At 38.6% G+C, this 20,510-nt stretch overlaps 2 protein-coding genes across 5 annotated transcripts in view; both read left to right on the forward strand.

Annotated features, from left to right (window-relative positions):
* The window catches only part of ttc27 (tetratricopeptide repeat domain 27), a 126,309-nt gene extending 114,216 nt beyond the window's left edge, over positions 1 to 12,093 (forward strand). Inside the window, exons 17-20 of the mRNA XM_052153802.1 lie at positions 5,648 to 5,845; positions 8,331 to 8,442; positions 10,714 to 10,814; positions 11,095 to 12,093. Of these exons, the coding sequence (XP_052009762.1) occupies positions 5,648 to 5,845; positions 8,331 to 8,442; positions 10,714 to 10,814; positions 11,095 to 11,214 (531 nt within the window). The 3' untranslated portion in view covers positions 11,215 to 12,093. The remainder of the gene's footprint in view (positions 1 to 5,647; positions 5,846 to 8,330; positions 8,443 to 10,713; positions 10,815 to 11,094) is intronic.
* Positions 12,094 to 17,018: 4,925 nt separating this feature from the next.
* The window catches only part of ltbp1 (latent transforming growth factor beta binding protein 1), a 131,997-nt gene continuing 128,505 nt past the window's right edge, over positions 17,019 to 20,510 (forward strand). For 3 of the 4 annotated variants that reach the window (XM_052153355.1, XM_052153357.1, XM_052153358.1), the window contains exons 1-2: positions 17,020 to 17,752; positions 18,754 to 18,824. In XM_052153355.1, the coding sequence (XP_052009315.1) occupies positions 17,409 to 17,752; positions 18,754 to 18,824 (415 nt within the window). In that variant the 5' untranslated portion in view covers positions 17,020 to 17,408. Of the gene's footprint in view, positions 17,753 to 18,753; positions 18,825 to 20,510 lie in introns of all 4 variants that reach the window. The other variant, XM_052153356.1, reaches the window with a different exon arrangement.

Here is a 20,510-nt window from a genome sequence, read left to right on the forward strand (position 1 = left end):
AGCAGCGTTCTGATGGGTGTTTGAAGTGTGTGTGCGTGTGTGCGTGCGAGCGCGCACGCGCGTGTAACCGACCGGGATAACAAACGTCAACACATACACTATAAACTATACCCATTTATACACACAAATGTAAAATATCTACTGTCCCTAATGTTCACATATATGTGATCATACATTGGGGAATCCTGAAAAATAATGTAAGAGGGGAAACCCCCAATACTGCGTCATAATTCAGCTGCAGGTTGTGATAGTAAGTGTAGGAAACGAATACAGCAACAACTCTGGAATATCTGGAAATAAAGTGAATCAACAGAGTAAAACATTGAAGTCTTCCTCGAATGCCATGTGTGTTTACACAAGCATTGCGGGAAAATTATGTTGCTGTGGAGAAAGCTGCTTGCTGGCGGAGACATATGTATACGGGAGCAAAGGGTACGCCGCTTAAACTGTGCATGTAATTGGTTTTCTCGCAATAACCTGCTTTTTCACAAGACGTTTTCTGGTGTCCATGTAACCATAGTCAATATGTACAGTTGAAGTCAGAAGTTTACATACACTTAGGTTGAACTGATTAAAACCCCTCCACAGAGTTCATATTAGTTAATTATAGTTTTGGCAAGTCTACTTTTGCAATTCGAGTAATCTTTCCAATAATTGTTTACAGACAGATTTCACTTTTAATTGTCTATCACAATTCCAGTGGGTCAGAAGTTTATATACACCAAGTTAACTGTGCCTTTAAGCAGCTTGGAAAATTCCATAAATTTATGTAAATCCTTAAGACAATTAGCCATATAGCTTCTTATAGGAGGTGTACTGAATTGGAGGTGTACCTCTGAAATGTATTTTAAGGCCTACCTTCAAACCCAATGCCTCTTTGCTTGATTGGAAAATCAAAAGAAATCAGCCAAGACCTCAGAAAACAAATTGTCCGGTTCATACTTGGGAGCAATGTACAAACAAGAGTACACAAGTATAAACACCATGGGACCACACAGCCATCGTATAGCTAAGGAAGGAGATGCATTATGTCTCCTAGAGATGAACGTAGTTTGTTGTGAAAAATGCAAATCAATCCCAGAACAACAGCAAAGGAACTTGTGAAGATGCTGAAGGAAACAGGTTGACAAGTATCTATATCCACAGTAAAATGAGTCTTATATAGATATAACCTGAATGGCTGCTCAGCAAGGAAGACTACAATACTCCAAAACCACCATAAAAAAGCCAGAATACAGTTTGCAAGTGCACATGGGGACAAAGATCATGAGGAAGGAAAATTATGTGGATATATTGAAGCAACATCTCAAGACATCAGTCAGGAAGTTAAAGCTTTGTCGCAAATGGTTCTTGCGAGCAAGGAGGCTTACAAACCTGACTCTGTTACACCAGTTCTGTCTGGAGGAATGGGCCAAAATTCCAGCAACTTATTGCAAGAATCTTGTGGAAGGCTACCAAAGACGTTTGACCCAAGTTAAACAATTTAAAGGCAATGCTACCAAATACTAACAAAGTGAGCATCTGACCCACTGGGAATATGATGAAAGAAATAAAACTGAAATAAATAATTCTCTCTACTATTATTCTGGCATTTCACATTCTTAAAATAAAGTGATCCTAACTGACCTAAGACAGGGAATGTTTTCTACGATTATATGTGAGGAATTGTGAAAAACTCGCCAGAAGTAAACGAGTGTTTGTATACTTCTGATTTCAAATGTACCATTGTTTGACATATAGACACACAATAGACCAATAGTTAGGAATAGTTCACCCAAAAATTTAAATTCTCTCGTCATTTACTCACCCTCATGCCATCCCATGAGACTGTGAATTTCTTTCAGCAGAACACACCAAAATATTTTTAGAAGACATTTTCAGCTCTGTAGGTCCATACAATGCCAGTGGATGGTGATCAGCAATTTAAAGTTCCAAAAAGCACCAAAAGTCATAGTAAAAGTAATTCAAATGACTCCAATGATTAAATCAATATGATACCATTTCTTTAGATGAGAAACAGATCAATATTTAAATCAGTTAATCAAATCAGTATGTCCTTTTCACTTTAATTGTTTACTTCTGGTCGCTCTCCAATGTGTGCTCATAATATGACCCAGGTCATGCTGCCTCTCACATGACGTAAATGCATTGCCATATTCAAATGAAAGCAAAACCAATGAAGCTTGTGAACAGCGTTCTGTCTCGCAATGCAAGAGGCATTGAACTGATTCCCCTCATGGACATGCATTGGAGAGTGACCAGATGTGAACATTTATAGTGAAAAAGGACTTAAATATTGATTTGTTTCTCAAACCAACATAATCATATTGCTTTATGAAACATTAATTTAACCACTGGAGTCTTATGGACTACTTTTACTATGACTGTCTGTGCTTTTTGGAGCTTTAATTTGCTGATTTCTATCCACTCGCATTGTATGGACCTACAGAGCTGAAATTTTCTTCTAAAAATCTTAGTTCGTGTTCAACAGAAGAAAGTCATACACATCTGGGATTGTACGAGGGTGAGTAAATGATGAGAGAATCTTCATTTTTGGGTGAACTATCCCTCAAACACACAAACCTCAATAAAGGTGACAGTCAACAAATCTCATTAAGTTAAAAGATGAGTTATTAACATCAATACACAACACTTAACTAACAGTGGCAACAATAACAAAGTCAGCAAACAGCAAAAGTAAGCCTGTAACGCCAACCATTGCAATGCATGCTGGGAACTCTCAAATCAGCAACATTGTTCAATATGAAATTGTTCATTCAGACAACTGTTAGGTTAGTTGGGACAACATTTGGGGGAATATTGTTGGTCTAACGTGTTTTTATATAGATGCAAAATAATTCACATTTCATAGTACCCCCATAAGCTGGATACAATTTAATTTAGTTTTTTTCCCCAGTGTACTGTTTCTATGTTTATCATTGGTGTTTGCTCTTTAATAAAACCAATAAGCCACTTGAATCTGTGTGTGGTTAAGGGGGAGTTCAGGTAATCCGCTTTGCACTGTGCCTAAGAACACCTGTTACCAATGGTAAAAATCTCTGTAATGTATGGCCTCCCAAGGCATATTGCTTTATTGTATAGCAGTTCCTTAATATAGAGTTCAGCTGATGGTTGATGACCATATAGTTTGAGGTAGAAATTAGCTTATGAGAGTCTACAGGGTGAAAAATGAGGATTCAGAGGGAAAGCCTCTGGAGGAAATGTCTAAGCTATAATGCACCACTGACTCCAGTGACAAAGATCTCCTCACATCTGCTCAGTGGCCTCAAGCAGTCCAAAGGTGAATTATGAAGAGAATGTGAGAGTCTGGAGAGATGATGATGTGAAGGTAAAAAAGTGATAGCAGAAAGGACCTAGAGAAGCAGTGAAGTTGAGAAGGATGAACCCTTACTTGAGGAATTTGTTCTGTTTATTTTCATAATTTCATGAATGATGTGACCACACATATGCACTGTCATATGAACATGTGGTCCACATAAAACAAACTGATATGCATGCAAACTGTTTGCTCAGATGAAGTCTCTATCTATAAGTCAGTTTACAGTTTAAGTGTGAAAATACCTATGTTTTTTTTACACATAGTACACTTCGCTGCATATGTATCTCTTTCTGTCTGCTTAAAGGAATTTTCTGGGTTCTGTGTAAGTTAAGCTCAGTCAACAGCATTTGTGGAATATCTAAGTAAACCAACACACATATCTAAGGAAGTACTATATACTGAGCATGTGAAGTAATTTGGGGTCATTATTCCCTGCTTCATCATGTGTAATAGGGGCATTGAACTGAAGTGTTCTGGAATTTTTGGAAGGTGACATCATTGGCCGCCTTTGGTGAAGCTGCCAATCATAAAACACCAAGTTGTAATTGCTTTTATGTTTTTAGCAAACTCTTTATAAAAAAAGTAATCTCATAACAGTAATCGCCAGCACTGGGAGTTGAGGGTACAAGATTTTGGTTTCTTTGGAATACATGTTATAAATAGGGAAATATACATCCATCTCTTTCACACATACTTGCACAAAGTTAATGGCCACAGGTTTTGATTCTGCTTTAGTAATTACAGAAGAGTTTGGTGCTTGTTAGTTGCAGACCGTACAGACTTGCACACAAACACATGTGGAACCGCATGTGAAGGTCATGATTAATAGCTGTAAGTTCTGTGTTGTGTGCCCACAGAGGAATGTGGAGCCCAGCATTCAGGTCAATTATTTTGGTAGGTTAGTGAAGTTTAAGGGTGTGGTGTGCTTAGTTTAGACTTTGAAGTTTGAGGAGAAAGCCTCCTCTGTCTGTGTGACACGTACACAGTTAACAGCCTTCCTCCAGGGAATCAGCCTCTTGTGACTAATCACATCTCACTTAAGCATTCATAGATTTACACACACATTTACTTAAAAAAGTAGAGAAAAAAACAGTACCATTTTTATTTACTGTGGAATAGTCTAATTAGGTTGGGTCTCATGAAACCTGTGCAGATCATATTTCACACATTTTCAATCACATTTCCTTTTTTAGAGCCATTAAGATTGACATTTTCATAACAATTATGAATTGTGCACACTTGTCACGAAAATAGTGTCACATTGTAAAAATATTGATGTTATAAAAATTTGGTTTATGTAAAAATATAAATTCTTATTCTTACTGTAACTGGGATTTTTGTATAAAAAGCAAATGGGAGTCAAAATAATTTTCTGTGGCAATCAACACTATGCCACAAATGCCTTCAATAGAACTGAACTTTTAGTGAACACAGAACGGTAATTTAAAATATCATATAATGTGTTATTCCCGAATCAGTTACATGCCAAGAGCATTTTAATTATATCTCATTTAAAAAAATATATATATATTATGTATGTGCGTGCGTGCGTGCGATATTCGTGAAGCAGCTTCTTCAGATGGACAGACAGGATGAAGCCTGAACTCTGTGGCCCTTCCTGGTTTCTCTCCTGGCACATGTGCAAGCTTTCTTGGGTGCTGCATTTCTTTGTGTGGTTATGCGAGAACAGCATCTCTAATCTCCCTGCTCTGTTGATTGTGTGTGTGTGTACGAATGAGATACAAAGAGTATTACATCTCTGTTCTCATGTTGCATCTTTCAGCCCGCAGTTACTCTGTGGCTTGGCGACAGTGTGTGTTTGTGTGTGTGCGTATGCATGAAAATACTGGATGAATTAAAGGCATACTTTAGTCCGAAGACAGACAGACTGTATGCTCTGTGAGCTCAATTCAAAGGAGTGTTGGATCATTGCCAACAGCAAAATCTCTGGAAACAGAGAAAAGAAATACTAACAAAGTGAAAGACTGGACACATGTGAAGGTGAGGAAGAGTGTGTAATGATTAATTTACATACTTTTAGGTGAGCCAGGAAAATCTAAGAATGCAGAGTTCAAGTTTAGGGATTTGTGTGTTCAACTCAGAGGGCAGAGGTCAAGGGCTGGAATCAGGTATTGTGGATTGTAAATGTCAACTCCAGATTAGAATTGAGATGGGTGACCTTTGGTGTCATCATGATTTGTTCTTGAGTATAAACAGTAGTCATATTTGTCTTAACTAAAAAACAAGCTAGATCTAAGTATGTTGTATATCGTTCTTAGTTGTTGGTTTTTTCTTTCTTTTAATTAGGTGCTGGAAATCCTTGTGCGTGCAGTAGTGGACAACCTGACCGATCACCGTGGTGACCAGGCATCCAATCTTAAAGCTAAACTACAGGAGCTTTTTGGTCGAGTCACTGCCTGCTGTAGTACTGATGCACAAATATGGAGGCAGTACGCACGTCTCTATGGTGATGGACATAGCAACAACCTGCAAGATAATGAGAAGGTAAATACATTTTACAATTATTTGGGGGTTTTGCCTTTTATTGTTAGAGGTGACAGAATATTTGAAATTTACAAAGCCGGATTCAAACACAGGTTGCCAGCAGATGCACCACCACACAGTGCGTCAGACGATTTGCAGCATAAAGTTTCAGAATTCGTTTTTATTTTACATTGTTACATTTTTGTTATTATGTCGTTTGCCTTTTTGGTAACGCTTTACAATAAGGTGCCGTTCGTTAACATTAGTTAATGCATTGGGTATGATGAACAAAAACACACAATTACTTTTTTTTACAGCATTTATTAATTATTGTTAATGTTAGTTAATGCAATTGTTCATTGTTAGTTCAAAGTGCATTAATGTTAACAAATGCAACGTTTAATTAAAAAAATGTATTGGTATATGCTGAAATTAACATTAACCAAGATTAATAAATGTTGTAAAAGTGTTTATTGTTAGTTCATAAAAATGTCTAATGTAGTTAACAAATGGTAACAAATATGTATTTGTATTGGCTTTGTATTATCTCTTTTTTTTTTTTTTTTATGATTAATTTACATTTTAGTTACATTCCCACACAAACACAAGACCCAGTGTGAAAAAAAATTAATATATATATACATACATACATACATACATACACACAGTCCATCCGGAAAGTATTCACAGCGCTTCACTTTTTCCACATTTTGTTATGTTACAGCCTTATTCCAAATTGGATTAAATTCATTATTTTCCTAAAAATTCTAAAAACAATACCCCATAATGTTTGAAATCTTTGCAAATGTATTAAAAATAAAAACAACAAAAAAAAATCATATGTACATACGTATTCACAGCCTTTGCCATGACACTCAAAATTGAGCTCAGGTGCATCCTTGAGATGTTTCTACAACTTGATTGGAGTCCACCTGTGGTAAATTCAGTTGATTGGACATGATTTGGAAAGGCACACACACCTGTCTATATAAGGTCCCACAGTTAATAGTGCATGTCAGAGCACAAACCAAGCCATGAAGTCCAAGGAACTGTCTGTAGACCTCCGAGACAGGATTGTATCGAGGCACAGATCTGGGGAAGGGTACAGAAACATGTCTGCAGCATTGAAGGTCCCAATGAGCACAGTGGCCTCCATCCGTAAATGGAAAAAGTTTGGAACAACCGGGACTCTTCCTAGAGCTGGCCGCCTGGCCAAACTGAGCAATCAGGGGAGAAGGGCCTTAGTCAGGGAGGTGACTAAGAACCCGACGGAATCACTCTGACGGAGCTCCAGCACTTCTCTGTGGAGAGAGGAGAACCTTCCAGAAGAACAACCATCTCTGCAGCACTCCACATATCAGGCCTGTATGGTAGAGTGGCCAGACGGAAGCCACTCCTCAGTAAAAGGCACATGACAGCCCGACTGGAGTTTGCCAAAAGGTACCTGAAGGAATCTCAGACCATGAGAAACTAAATTCTCTGGTCTGATGAAACAAAGATTGATCTCTTTGGCCTGAATGGCAAGCATCTTGTCTGGAGGAAACCAGGCACCGCTCATCAACTGGCCAAAACCATCCCTACAGTGAAGCATGGTGGTGGCAGCATCATGCTGTGGGGATGTTTTTCAGCGGCAGGAACTGGGAGACTAGTCAGGATCTAGGGAAAGATGAGTGCAGCAATGTAAAGAGACATCTTGATGAAAACCTGCTCCAGAGCACACTGGACCTCAGACTGGGGTGAAGATTAATCTTCCAACAGGACAACGACCCTAAGCATACTGCCAAGATAACAAAGGAGTGGCTACGGGACAACACTGTGAATGTCCTTGAGTGGCCAAGCCAGAGCCCAGACTTGAACCAGATTGAACATCTCTGGAGAGATCTGAAAATGGCTGTGCACCGACGCTCCCCATCCAACCTGATGGAGCTTGAGAGGTCTTGCAAGGAATGGGAGAAACTGCCCAAAAATAGGTGTGCCAAGCTTGTAGCATCATACACAAACAACTTGAGGCTGTAATTGGTGCCAAAGGGGCTTCAACAAAGTATTGAGCAAAGGCTGTGAATACATATGTACATGTGATTATTTTTTTATATATATATATATTTGCAAAGATTTCAAACAAACTTCTTTCACATTGTCATTATGGGGTATTGTTTGTAGAATTTTTAGAAAAATAATTAATTTAATCAATTTTGGAATAAGGCTGTAACATAACAAAATGTGGAAAAAGTGAAGTGCTGTGAATACTTTCCGGATGCACTGAAAATATTCTATATACAATCGTACAAAAGCCAAGTGACGTGATTGTTTAAATACATTTTTTTTGTCTATTAGTGAGTGTTGTGATTTTTTTAGTTCTCTGTTTTCATTTGTTGTCTCTTTGGCTGTTTTGTTTTGTGTCTTTTGTTCATTGTGTACTCTTGTACTGTATTATATTCTGTAATTTCACGAGAGACAGTGTTTACGCATGTGTATGACTCTTAATCTATATGGGATATGTTTATAGGCACTGCAGTTCCTGAGTAAAGCCCATCGGTGTGAAATGCAGGCTGCAGGCTGGGAGAAAGACATGAGCAGCTTCCGATCTGTAGTAAAGGGAGCCAGAGACATGGCTAATGGTGAGATTGCACGCACACTCCACAGCCATGCTCTCACTTTCTCTTTCCCAAGGCTGTCTGAGAGAGACAAAATCTTGGTCCCATTCAAAGAGTCACTCCATCACGACTAATGGGACATGTGTGAACGTAGCACAAGTCTGAATGGGGTGATGGATGGAGAACATGCAGTCAGAGCAAGAATGACAAACAAGCCATTTCCCCTCTGACCTCCACGAGACAAGTGATTGTGTGTGGGCACTTGGGCTTGTGTGTGTTTACTAGCTGTTCTGTGTCCATGTGTGTGTCTCATTAAGAAGGATGAAGAAGGTTTGGTCAGTGTGTGTGTGTTGAATTAAACATCAGCAAGGACAGAGCACAGGCTTTGTGCTGAATAGCAATTTTTCTTTTCTATTTTATTTTTTACTTTTCTGCCTCTGTGTTTTGCAATCAACCTGTCTCACTCTCCTATGCGTTGTTCACGCCGCAGCAGAATATGGTTGTCAGTCCTGTTTTAGAATGCTAAATATAGTTATATTCACACACTGCTTGACTATGATCAAGAGTGATTCCCTTAAAATTTCAGCAAAATGATTTGCTCTTTTCTTGGGTGCAATCTGCTGAGACAGAGCAAATGCTCTGCCTGGTTAAGATTTGACTGATGAATTTGTCCCTTGGTTAGACCGGCTAAATACCATTGTGTCAGTTGGATAAGACCGACATTAAGTAGTTGCCAGATAGTTGCGCGATAAAACTTCGGCATGTTTGATGTTTACTTTAGTCACTGTCACTATATACAGCCGTTTTCTGTGGCTATTGCAAGAGTAGAAAAGGAGCTTGACTTCGGTTATTCATTTAAACAGACAGTATATTTATACAGACCCTCTCACCCTGTCATAGACACGCACACTCTTCTATATCAACATTTTGTCCTTGAGTATGCAGGCTGTGTGTTGTTGATCTTAATGATTTATAAACAGGGCGGCTCAGCAAATGAAGCAGAACCCTTCACACACCTCCATCCCTTCCCTCTCATTCTGTCCAGCTGTGTGTGTGTGTGTGTGTGTGTGTGTGTGTGTGTGTGTGTGTGTGTGTGTGCGTGCGCGTGCATGCTAATCCATCGATATAGCGATACAAATTTGTGTTTGCATGTGCAAGAGACCATTTCTTACTTGTTTGTGTGTTACCGTGTGCAAATGTGTTAATCTTGTTTGTATGCATTTATGTGTTGGTGTGCATTAAAGTTACATCTGTGTGTGCGTGGGTGTTTTGAGAATGAGCTCTACACCCATTAATCACGCCAATTTCCTTGCTGTCACTGCTAGAGGCAACAACATAAGATGAGATTGGAGGAGAAAGAAAGAAAAAAGAAAGGTATGCAGAAGTTAGAGGGCAGGAGAGTGAGGAAAGACCTCTGACTCTAAGGTTGAGATGGATACTTGTAATTCTGTTATTGCCCTCTGAGGTGTCTGAGGAAAATAAACAGAGCAGGTAAATAGCAGACAGATGCATGCTGGGAATGGGCCTCCTCAGAAATATGGTTTTGTTTATATGAAAGTAAAATAACCAGTAAAAAAAATAAAAAACATTATTTTACTAACAGTTAAATTTAATGGGGTTTAATGTTATTAAATTGATGTAAACAAATATTCATGATACTAGGTGGTCTGAGTCAGATTGTATTAATGCACTAATAACTGTGGTAATCCATCTGATGGATCCAATCTACATTTGAACTGTACTGCAGCCACAGGGGGCCCACACACACACACAAACACACTTTTGACTTTTCTGGTACTGCATGCTGACTTAACCTAAAATGATCAGGTTTCCCCCTCTCCAGTCTTTGATCATTGAGGGCACAAACTTAATTATTGTATCGCCTGACATTTATGACTTTGGAGTGGTGCTGGTGTAGTGGGCTAAAGCACATAACTGGTAATCAGAAGGTTGCTAGTTCAATCCCCACAGCCACCATCATTGTGTCCTTGAGCAAGGCACTTAACCCCAGGTTGCTCTGGGGGGATTGTCCCTGTAATAAGCGCACTAAGTCGCTTTGGATAAAAGCATCTGCCAAATGCATAAATGTAAATGTAAAACACACTCTCGCTCCACATTTTGGTTGTGCAGCATATTGATGCTTAATGTTCCAGCACTGCCTTCTTTGAACTTCTGGGACTCTACTGAAGATGAAACCCTTTATCTCTCTCTCTCTCTCTCTCTCTCTCTCTCTCTCTCTCTCTCTCTCTCTCTCTCTCTCTCTCTCTCTCTCTCTCTCTCTCTCTCTCTCTCTAGTATCTATCTGCTGTAGCAGGTCTAAGCACAATCCTCGGGAGGCTCTACAGTTACTGTCTTCATCTCGGCTTAGTCTGAAGAGTCTCGTCACCAAAGCCAAGGTGAGTCCCATACTGTCAGCTGTTAAAATCAAAATGAGGTTTTTGTCTTGTAGCCCATTGTCTCTTATATATGCTAGTGTACTCCTACATGTTGATAATATTAACGTAAGCAGATATAAACATTTAAAATAAGCCTTTTAGAAAAGAGACCAAAAATAAATCAATCGCTGATGAAAGGGGGTGGGGGTGTCAAATTTTGGTTGGGGTTAGTTAGGGTTATGTTTTAATGTTGATCAGCTGTGATTGTTTGGTCTCACATTTGTGGGTTTTCTCTTCACAGCAACTGTACACTAATGTTGCCACAGGAGAACTCCATGATGACCTCAGAGGCGATGTCACGGAGCTTGAACAGATAATCACAGAGCTGCAGGAACTGAGTGCCCAGCTACACAGTCAATGATATCACTGTCGTCCCATCTTATCTCCTTCCATCCTTTCGATTGATTGATTTAAACATTTCAATATCAATGTGCATTTTAAAATCTAAATTTAGACAAACAAGAAATTTCTGTCTGGGAATTGTTTTTAGGGCTCAGCAGCCTGTTACAAAAAATCCTTCAAGCTAAGAAAACCATTAATGATAAAACCCATACAATTACAACTAAGGGTTTTCTTAACTTAAAGGATTTTTTTAACTGGTCCCAGGACTTCTATTAACATTCTGTCCCATTATCTGTTGAGTCTACAGGGTTAAACCGAAGGGAAGTCTAAGGCTGTTTGAAATGCTACCCTACTCTTACTATTTCTGCCGTATCTACTGTATAAACTGCAGAAATAGTAAGAGTAGTATGCTGTTCCAAACTTAGCCTTTGGGACTGAATTAAAGATGGTTAAATTGATCCAAAGTCAACTGCCAGTTGCCCTAATCAGAACGCCTGTGATCACATGATCTGTGATTAAGGTCCCTGAGGCCGGCATTGAACATCTCATCCATGTTTATGTACAAATGTGCCTCAGTGCAATTTAATAATAAATCCTCAGCTTCTTTCTTACACATTTCCCTTTATGCTTGCTTATTGATTTATTCAGTTGATATTAAAATAAGCAGACAAACTCAAACACGCACAATGACTTAAAACATATTCTGATATTGAGGTCACAAGATATGGGGTGTGTGTATTATGTCTTGTGTGTTCTGTGCTGTTCTGCGCTTTTCTGTTTGGGGATTTTGTTCTTGGTTAAATAAAGTTTTACATCTGGATGTGTGCCTCTTTTAGGCATGTTGCTTTATTGAATCTGACTGATTACACAAAATGTAAAAAAATAAATAAATAATAGAAAGCGATTCGTTCTAAATTACTTTATCGTTCTATTAGGATATTCACACTACATTTAACCCTAGGTTAGTTTATTTTAACACTGAATTAAGGCTACTTTTAATCTTTGGCTTATCAGTATTAAAAGGGTATTGGCACTGCTTTTTAAACTTTTGGTTAGGGAACCCTGGTCCAGTGCTGTCCAATCAATACTAGGAACCTCATAAATAATATTGTTAACCCAGGGTTTACAGATGTACAGTATAGAATCTTGAGACATGACAGCACAGGATTAATAACACAGAAAAAAAAATATGAACAGTGCTCTTTCTGAGCCAGAGGACACACCCTGTCTCGTTAAGAATCTTACCTTACCCTAACCGTTAGGTTAACTGTCTGTCTTTCTCTCGCATCTTTTCTCAGAGCAATTACATCATGCCAGTAATTTTTCACTGAATGACAATTGAGAGTTAAAGAATGTCTGTTAGTAATTGGCTTTCATTGTGAGAACATTAAGGGTTGGCTGTTAAGAGAATCAGATGTATGAAAGCATTATTTCATTATCCATCAAGGTAGTTATGCAGAAATGGTGCAAGAACAGTGCCTGGCAAGTTTCCACTGAAAATCTACAGGAAAGCCGGGGGCTAAGAAACATGAGGTTTGCACAAAGCAAACATTCTGTGTCTTGGGAAGAACTGAGTAAATTTCTTCCAGAGATTATGCAACATGAACATACAATAGCAGAGCTGTTCATTTGCACTAGCACATACCCATTTATTATTTGTTGCAAGTGAAATCAAGTGCTATTCTGTTCTTCACGCTCAGCCCAAGAGTTTGGATTTATCCTGGTAGATGATAAAACTGGTGAAAAAAATCTATGAAAATTATATGATAGGTGTGGGTGAGAAAGAGATCAATATGAAAGTCAATTTTTGCTAGAAATTCTTCTGCCCAGTAGGGGGCGATATGCATGAAGAACGTGAATCAACAAAAACACGAGGAAGTGAAAGTTAAAATGTAAGCTGACTTAGCTGGGAGGAGAATTTATAGTAAAAAAGAATTATAAAGGGTTTAAATATTGATCTGTTTCTCATCCACACCTATCATATCGCTTCTGAATACATCGATTTAACCACTTGAGTCATATAGATTACTTTTATGTGGACATAAGTGATTTCTGCACCTATTCACCTTTGAGTTCAGCAGATGAAAGTCATACACTACTGGGATAGCATAAGGTTGAGTAAATGAACTATTCCTTGAACTGCCAACCTACTGTGGCTGAATTCACTGTGAGATCAAGCTTCACAAGCCAAATGAAACCAGAATATCATGCAGATGTAGAGGTTGGTGATTTTCAGATTTATTGAGAAGTCAGAAACTTCTGAATGGTTTTGGAAGATAGCAAGGTGTGCCTAATAAGTATTAAACTCTCCCCAGCTGTCCTAAAGGATTCAAGCAGTTGTCAAACTGGCACACATTATTGCTCAGGTAGCATCTAAAAACAAAATGTGCTTGACTCCCCCATATTACAACACAGCTGCTGACAGCAACCATTTTTGTCACTCCCACCGGGGGCTGCCCTGCTGGCTTTGACAACAATCATAAAGCACATTTGTAAGCTACATAAACTGTTAATTCCCCTGGGCTGCAGTGATATCACTGATATGGTGTGAAGGTCCTGTCCTCCCTCTGCGGGCAGCTTGTGTGGATTCTGTATCATTTAATTACATCCCTGCCATCACACACCCAAAGAAAAACTTCAGAACCTAATGGCCCTTCATTATATTCTCTGTTGGTTTATATAGCTATTAAAGTTGATTGTGTTTGACACACACATGATTTCTGCATTGCTGGGCCAACTGTACTGATGGTATGACACAGACACTGTTATCCCCAAGAGGTGAGCATAGAAATAAGGATGCATGCTGGACTGAATCTAGCAAAGCAGAAACACAGAACACCATGTATTATGATGTCACATATCATTGGGCACTGGAGTGGGTGTGTGTGTGTGCAAGAAACTGTTTAAGAAAACCCTTAGTGATAATACAGAAGCATTCCAATTATATAAAGGTTTTCATGCTACTCAGCCCCTTTCTGTAAGGATCTGAGTAAGGGATTTATTCAAACGTGTCTCAAGAACTTTAGTTAAACAAGCTGTTAACAGTCGGAGTAAATAAAGTATTGTAATAGAGCTTGTTAAGTCGAGGCATAGGGATTTGAACACCCCTAACCCTGAGTTTTAAACTCATCTTGCACTGTTTGTGTTACAGACATGAATGCTACCTCAAATTGTGTAGTTTATTGTAGTCAGGAGTCCTTTTACTTTTCTGAGCAACATACCATAAATCAAAATACCATTAATTTACACTGAAGGAGGTACTTTATGCAATCAATATAAAGACTTCGGGTTGGTCTCTATTCACTTTGGCCAGTAGGACAGACTGATCTAAATTTGGCAATAGAAGGTCAAAAGTTCTGCTGCTGAAATCGGTCTGTGCTTATCAAAATTCGGACCACTGCCGTCACCGAAGTGAAAGGTTAACATAATGAACAGTTGGAAGCAACATTTCGATTTCCAGTGTGATAATGTTGCGTATACATCCACCTTTCTAGTTAGTTTAGCAACAGTCTGCCCCAGATATTACTTTTGCAATAGTGTGTGAACTGACTTAAGGTTTACCATTACTGCTCTAAGAAAGCATGCATATTTAAATATCTCTGCACTTTTTAAAGTCACAATCATATCCTCATCTCATTTAGGAATCTATTAAAACACATGTTCTTATTTGATTGTGCATTAAATTAAGTAAACTGAACATTTAGTGGCAGGTCAACTTGTGCGAATAGTATTGTAACAGGAAATGATGTGCAATAAACTTGAGTTGAAGCCAAATGCAAAAGAGCAAATCTCTGAGCTGCTAAAACATCCACAGGGTTGACAGATTGATCTCACCACAATTAGTAACTGTTTACAACTGAAACATGTCACAGGTACTAAGAGCCACGTAACATCCCTTTGGCCAGTGCCATATAGCACATGTTGGGATGCAGAGACCGCAGCATGTCACTGGGGAAGGGCGGAGCTTTGTGTGACTTACAGAAGGCTGTTTCATATACCTAAATTCAGCTGAGTTTAAGGTATTTTGTATTTGACATAAGTAGCCAGTAATTATGTCACAAGATACTGTAAATCCTTTATGAACACACACTTTTAGATTTTTTGTTAGATTATTTTGTGTTAAATACACCTAGTTTTATTGTTTTTTATTTCTCCTATTAGTTTTTGGTACAGAGCAAAAATAAAAAATTAAGATGAACATCTCAGTGCTCATCACATTTTGTTTCTTATGTGGAGCATGCCAACATTTTGTCATTAACACTGTATTCTTGACTCTCTCTTGCACATGTCTGGTCTTTTCCTCTTTTAGTTATGATGGTCATTATTTTTAAACTATAAATAGCTGTGACCCAATAATAGCTTTGTGACACCACTGTCTCTCTGTCTGCTCTTTAACTGAATACCATTTCAGACTATAGTCATTAGAACTGAAATTTATGAGTATTTCACATACTTTTTACTGTACGGGAAAATTATTTTTTATTTCTAGTCAGGTCACGTAGAAACGGAACATCATCTACCACATTTGGTTATCCTTAAAGATGATCTCATTGACACATCTGTCCAATCAGTCTTGGATATTCTTCCAAATGCTCCATTTCCACACACTCTTCAAAGTGTTTGAATGTTTGAGAAGCATTATTCGTTCTCTCTGTCTATCTATCTATCTGTCTGGTGGTCTCACCCACACACATCCTAGAGCTCAAGGAAGTTTCTGAGTCATCTTTCAATAATGCTGTAAAGACATCCTGGTAATCCTGATAAGTGTCTGTAGGAGGACAGTGAATTTCTAAATTTAGGGAATTATGAGCGTGTGAAAGAATGGATTGGTGCAAGTTAATCTATTTGTGTGTCGAAAGGGTGTGTGGATGTTGCATGTATTAATAGTATCCGGTTTTTGACATGTGTAGGGAGGCCATAGTGCCTCCATTCATGGACAGAAGGCTCTCAAAGTCAGATTTAGAGCTGATAAGCAGTCAGTCATGCTGCACAGTGAAAGTCATTTGGATTATATAACTAAATTGAACAGTTTTTTCCTGCAGGAAAAAAAAAAAAATCATTGGTAAATGCAACTAACCATATAGGCTAATTGTGTATAAACAATGAACAAATGTTTTTTTTTTTTTTTTTTTTTACCCCTACATTTATTAGTGGTGGTTAATGCAAATTTTTATTTTTCATTGTTAGATAATTTTCTTAATGCAGTAACTATTACCAAGTACGACTTGAAATGGATAAAATGTAGGGTACAATGGTGCTAAAGGCCCACTTTAGGATTTTGTATTTTTCGTGTATCAAGATTTAAATCAACATTGCACATATGTTGAATATGTTAAAATTAACATTAATCTTGATTAATGTGTGCTGTAAAACTAGGCTATTGTTAGTTCATGTTAACTAACGTAGGTAACTGATATTAACACATAAAACCTTAATGTAAATTGTTACAGTTTATTTATTCATTTTGACTGTACTATGGGTCACCATTTGTTGACCAATGTAAAATCAGGGACTCGAAATCAGTTGAGATCCACTGAAATAATGCACTGTGCATGACAGGCTTGCCTTATGATGCACTGACACATGTTCTCAATAAACTTGAAATGACAAGTATTTTATAGACGTCTGACATTTTTACAAAGGACCCCCAACCCCTCTGAACTCATGAGTTTAAGATTCGGCAGTTTTTTTTGGTTCAGCCCCACATGTGTATTCCAATAAGAGCTCCATCCCTGACGTCATGTCTTCAGGAGATTGGCTGTATGGAGCTCGAGCTAAAAATCCTGCCCTTGCACACACACACGCCCGCGCGCGCACTCGTTCAAACTTTGTAATAGTTTTTAAACTTCTGCTTTAGCTGAAATCTCACGCACACGAGCTCTCTCTCTCCTGCCGCTCCGCAAGGAACAGACGCCGCGTTCACTCCCGTTTTTTCCCGATTTCCTTTTCGTGCTCTTTAAACTTTCTTTCACTTCAAGGATTTTTTTTCTCTCTCTATCTCTCTCTTTCTTTTTAAGTTATTTTTCTTCCTCGGTATCTTATGGCGGATAGATGACAGCGAGCGAGGTTTTACACATTTTCCACACGCGCCAGAGTGTACTTCTATAGGCTTATTTTTATACCATTCTATTCTTTTTTATATATATAGTGTATATATATATCAAGGATTCCACAAGTGTTTCTTTCAAACTTCTCAAAACACTTTCACTTCTAATGGATATGGCTGTGCTCACATGGGACATCATTCTCGCTCTATATTTATTGATTTCTCCGGCTTTGCTTTCGGCGGATCAGAGCGGCTTCAGGAGATTGTATGTGCTGCAGCCTGGACCGAGCGGTACGGATCGGGTTCACGTGAGCTCCATTTCATCGCTCTCGGGAGCGTCAGGGCAGCCGCACTCATACAACGTCGAGCTCAAAGCCAGTTTCGGTGGCAGCCAGGTCCGAACCCGGAGGATGGGGAACCAGCCGAACACGAACCCAAACCCGAGCATTCCTATCCGCCTGGACGCGCAACCCGCCCGGCACACAACCAGTCATCAAATGAAAGTGTCTGGGTAAGACACGTGTAACAAATTATATGACAGTGTTTCACCTACCATATTACACTAGCAATAATACTAACAAAGTACATTAACAAGCATACACACACACACATACACATACATACATATATATATATATATATATATATATATATATATATATATATATATATATATATATATATGCATCAGAGTTCATGTTTAATGTATACATTAAGTACATGATTTGAAAGTGTATTACACAGTTATACTTATGTAATTACACTGGAAAATATACTCTGTTGAGTGTGACCACCTTGGTTACTTGGTTTACATCAAAGTTCATGTTACAATGTAATATAAATGTTAAGTAGATGTTGTGCAAATGTATTTCAGTTATACTTAAGTCATCACAGTGTTACACAAACTATAAAGTGTGAACAAAGTTATTCTGTAAGTGGCACCTTCATCAAAAAAGTTTCACGTTTCTGCCTTTGAATGTGCAGTTAACAGCCAGTTATTAAGCAGTGATGAATTTGATAAGGCAAATAGCCTTCACAGCATACAAATGATGTTCTAAACCCTCTTCTAACTCAAGAGCACAGCAACATCTGTTATTTCAGGAAGGAGATGTTTCCAGCCAGTTCAAATCTAGGCTACTGATTCTCATAGCAATGAACCCTGTGCCCGTTAAAAAGTTTCGGCAGGCCATTCACAAAGAGTTTTCCACATTTCCTACAATGACAAAGAGTATCAAGTGGATCCCAGTCCATGTTTCTTAATGTTTTCTATGCTTTGGACCAGTTCCTCTCATTTTGCGGTGAAGTACAGTATGAAAAAGCACAGTGGGAATTAGGGATGATTATATTGGAGCCTTGACCAGCATTGGCCCCGGGCCCTCCTTTGAGAGCAAGCAGACTTACTTCAGAAACCACTGTGTGGGTGGATGGGCAAGAAGATTGACCGGGGGGGTTACAGTAAGGTTAGTAGGTCAATCAGTTTGTACTTGAGTGTGACGCTTGATGTCATTGCAGAGTGAACGTCTGTGGGGGGCAGTGCTGTGTTGGTTGGAGCAAGACCCCAGGATCTCAACGCTGCACTAAACGTGAGTTATAATGACTCTTCTGTACCATACATGTGCATGGAATCTCTCTGGTCTTTTAGCTGCACAGTTCTTATGATTCTTATAACTCTGCATTGAACCTGCCTTCAAAATCTTGCTAACGGTTTCATTGCTTTAGCTTACCACATTCTTTTGCTGAAGACTGGTGTACATCCAGTATTTCAAGCATCTTGATAAAAGTTTTTTAAGCCATCATGAAAGCATTTGCAAACCTCTTTAATTCCATAATTCAACATATTTCCGTGTGAACAAGATATTAGATGAGATTTTATGTGATTTTATCCATTGGGAAATGATTGTAAGGTACAATACTTTGTACTTAACATCTTTAATGAGGGAATTAACTACAATCCCATGTAGCATTGCGAATAACAAAATAAATATGATATAAATATTTAAGACTTGATAATTTTTAATTTGAAAATTGCATTTTCAGTTTGAAACGCTCTCCTTCCACACTGACATTTTCAGAAGTCTTTTAAAAGTTGATCATCCACAATAATATGCCTGAAAATACTTAAATCCCTATATTGTGCATGCTGAAAAACAAACAACAACAAAATGTAAGAAGAATGGCCTTTAAACTTCCTGGCTCCTTTGAAGCAATATGGAGGAATTACAAATTAACATTTATCTTTAACAACGCAATCAATGTGGATAGCACGCACAACAACGGTGCTACAACGTTGGCCACCACCTTGATTGTTTTGGGTTGAATAGATCACATGATTGCAAGCCATGATTTAAGCCATCTGTCTGTGTTATTTCAACTTCATTGTTTAAAAATTGTGTTTGATAGCAGAAATCATGGTTAAAAATTACCTTACACATGGACTTTATCCTGTGCAGCCCTGTGATGCCAAGGAGCTTGAGTGCTCTGAACAGAGACTAAAACCTCTGCAACCTACTTCAACAGGCTCACACATAGCCCTCCAAATGCAACTGCATCATTCGCCTACCAGGCCCTCATACTTGTACCTCTTCCTCATACGCCTCTTCAATACGGTCCTCCCAGGAGACAGTCAGCTCCAGCAGGACCACCTGCCTTGTTGTTTCAGACATCAGGACCATGTCTGGCCTGGGGGTGGGCACTGCTATGGTATCTGGGAATCTGAGCTGTCTCCCTAGGTCGACCAGAAGGGGTTCCCCCCCCCCTGTTGACAAAGATGATGCTCTTCTTCACCGGGGGGTTCTGCTTACTACTTGGAATATCTAAGCAGATGGCATCAGCTAATGCCTTTAGGACCTGGTCAGCAATAGCGCCCCTTTGGGTAGCAGCTCAATATTTGCTCCAGGGATCACTTTTTGTGGCACAGTGGGCATGTCTGTGTTTCTGCCAAACCCCAGTAGAACAGGTGTGATGGGCTGGGCAGGACATCAGAATATTTTGCCAAAAAATTTACATATAATATTTCTATACTAACAATCAACAGCCTAAAATTAATATTTTTTTATAGTCCCATCTTTTTTTATTCAATGACATAATTCACAATGCTCCCTGGGATTGTAGTTCATGCCCTCATGAAAGATGGCAAGTACACAGCCTTGTACCTTTGTCTTTTTGTCCGATTTTCAAATAGTTTTTAGCCTCAAAACACATTTTTTTATGTTGTGGTTTACCTAGAAGCTAATTGGTTTTGTTCATGGTTCAACTCTGTTATGAAGGAT

This window comes from Xyrauchen texanus, chromosome 22 (genome assembly GCF_025860055.1).
Source record: "Xyrauchen texanus isolate HMW12.3.18 chromosome 22, RBS_HiC_50CHRs, whole genome shotgun sequence".
In the NCBI taxonomy this organism is placed as follows: Eukaryota; Metazoa; Chordata; class Actinopteri; order Cypriniformes; family Catostomidae; genus Xyrauchen; species Xyrauchen texanus.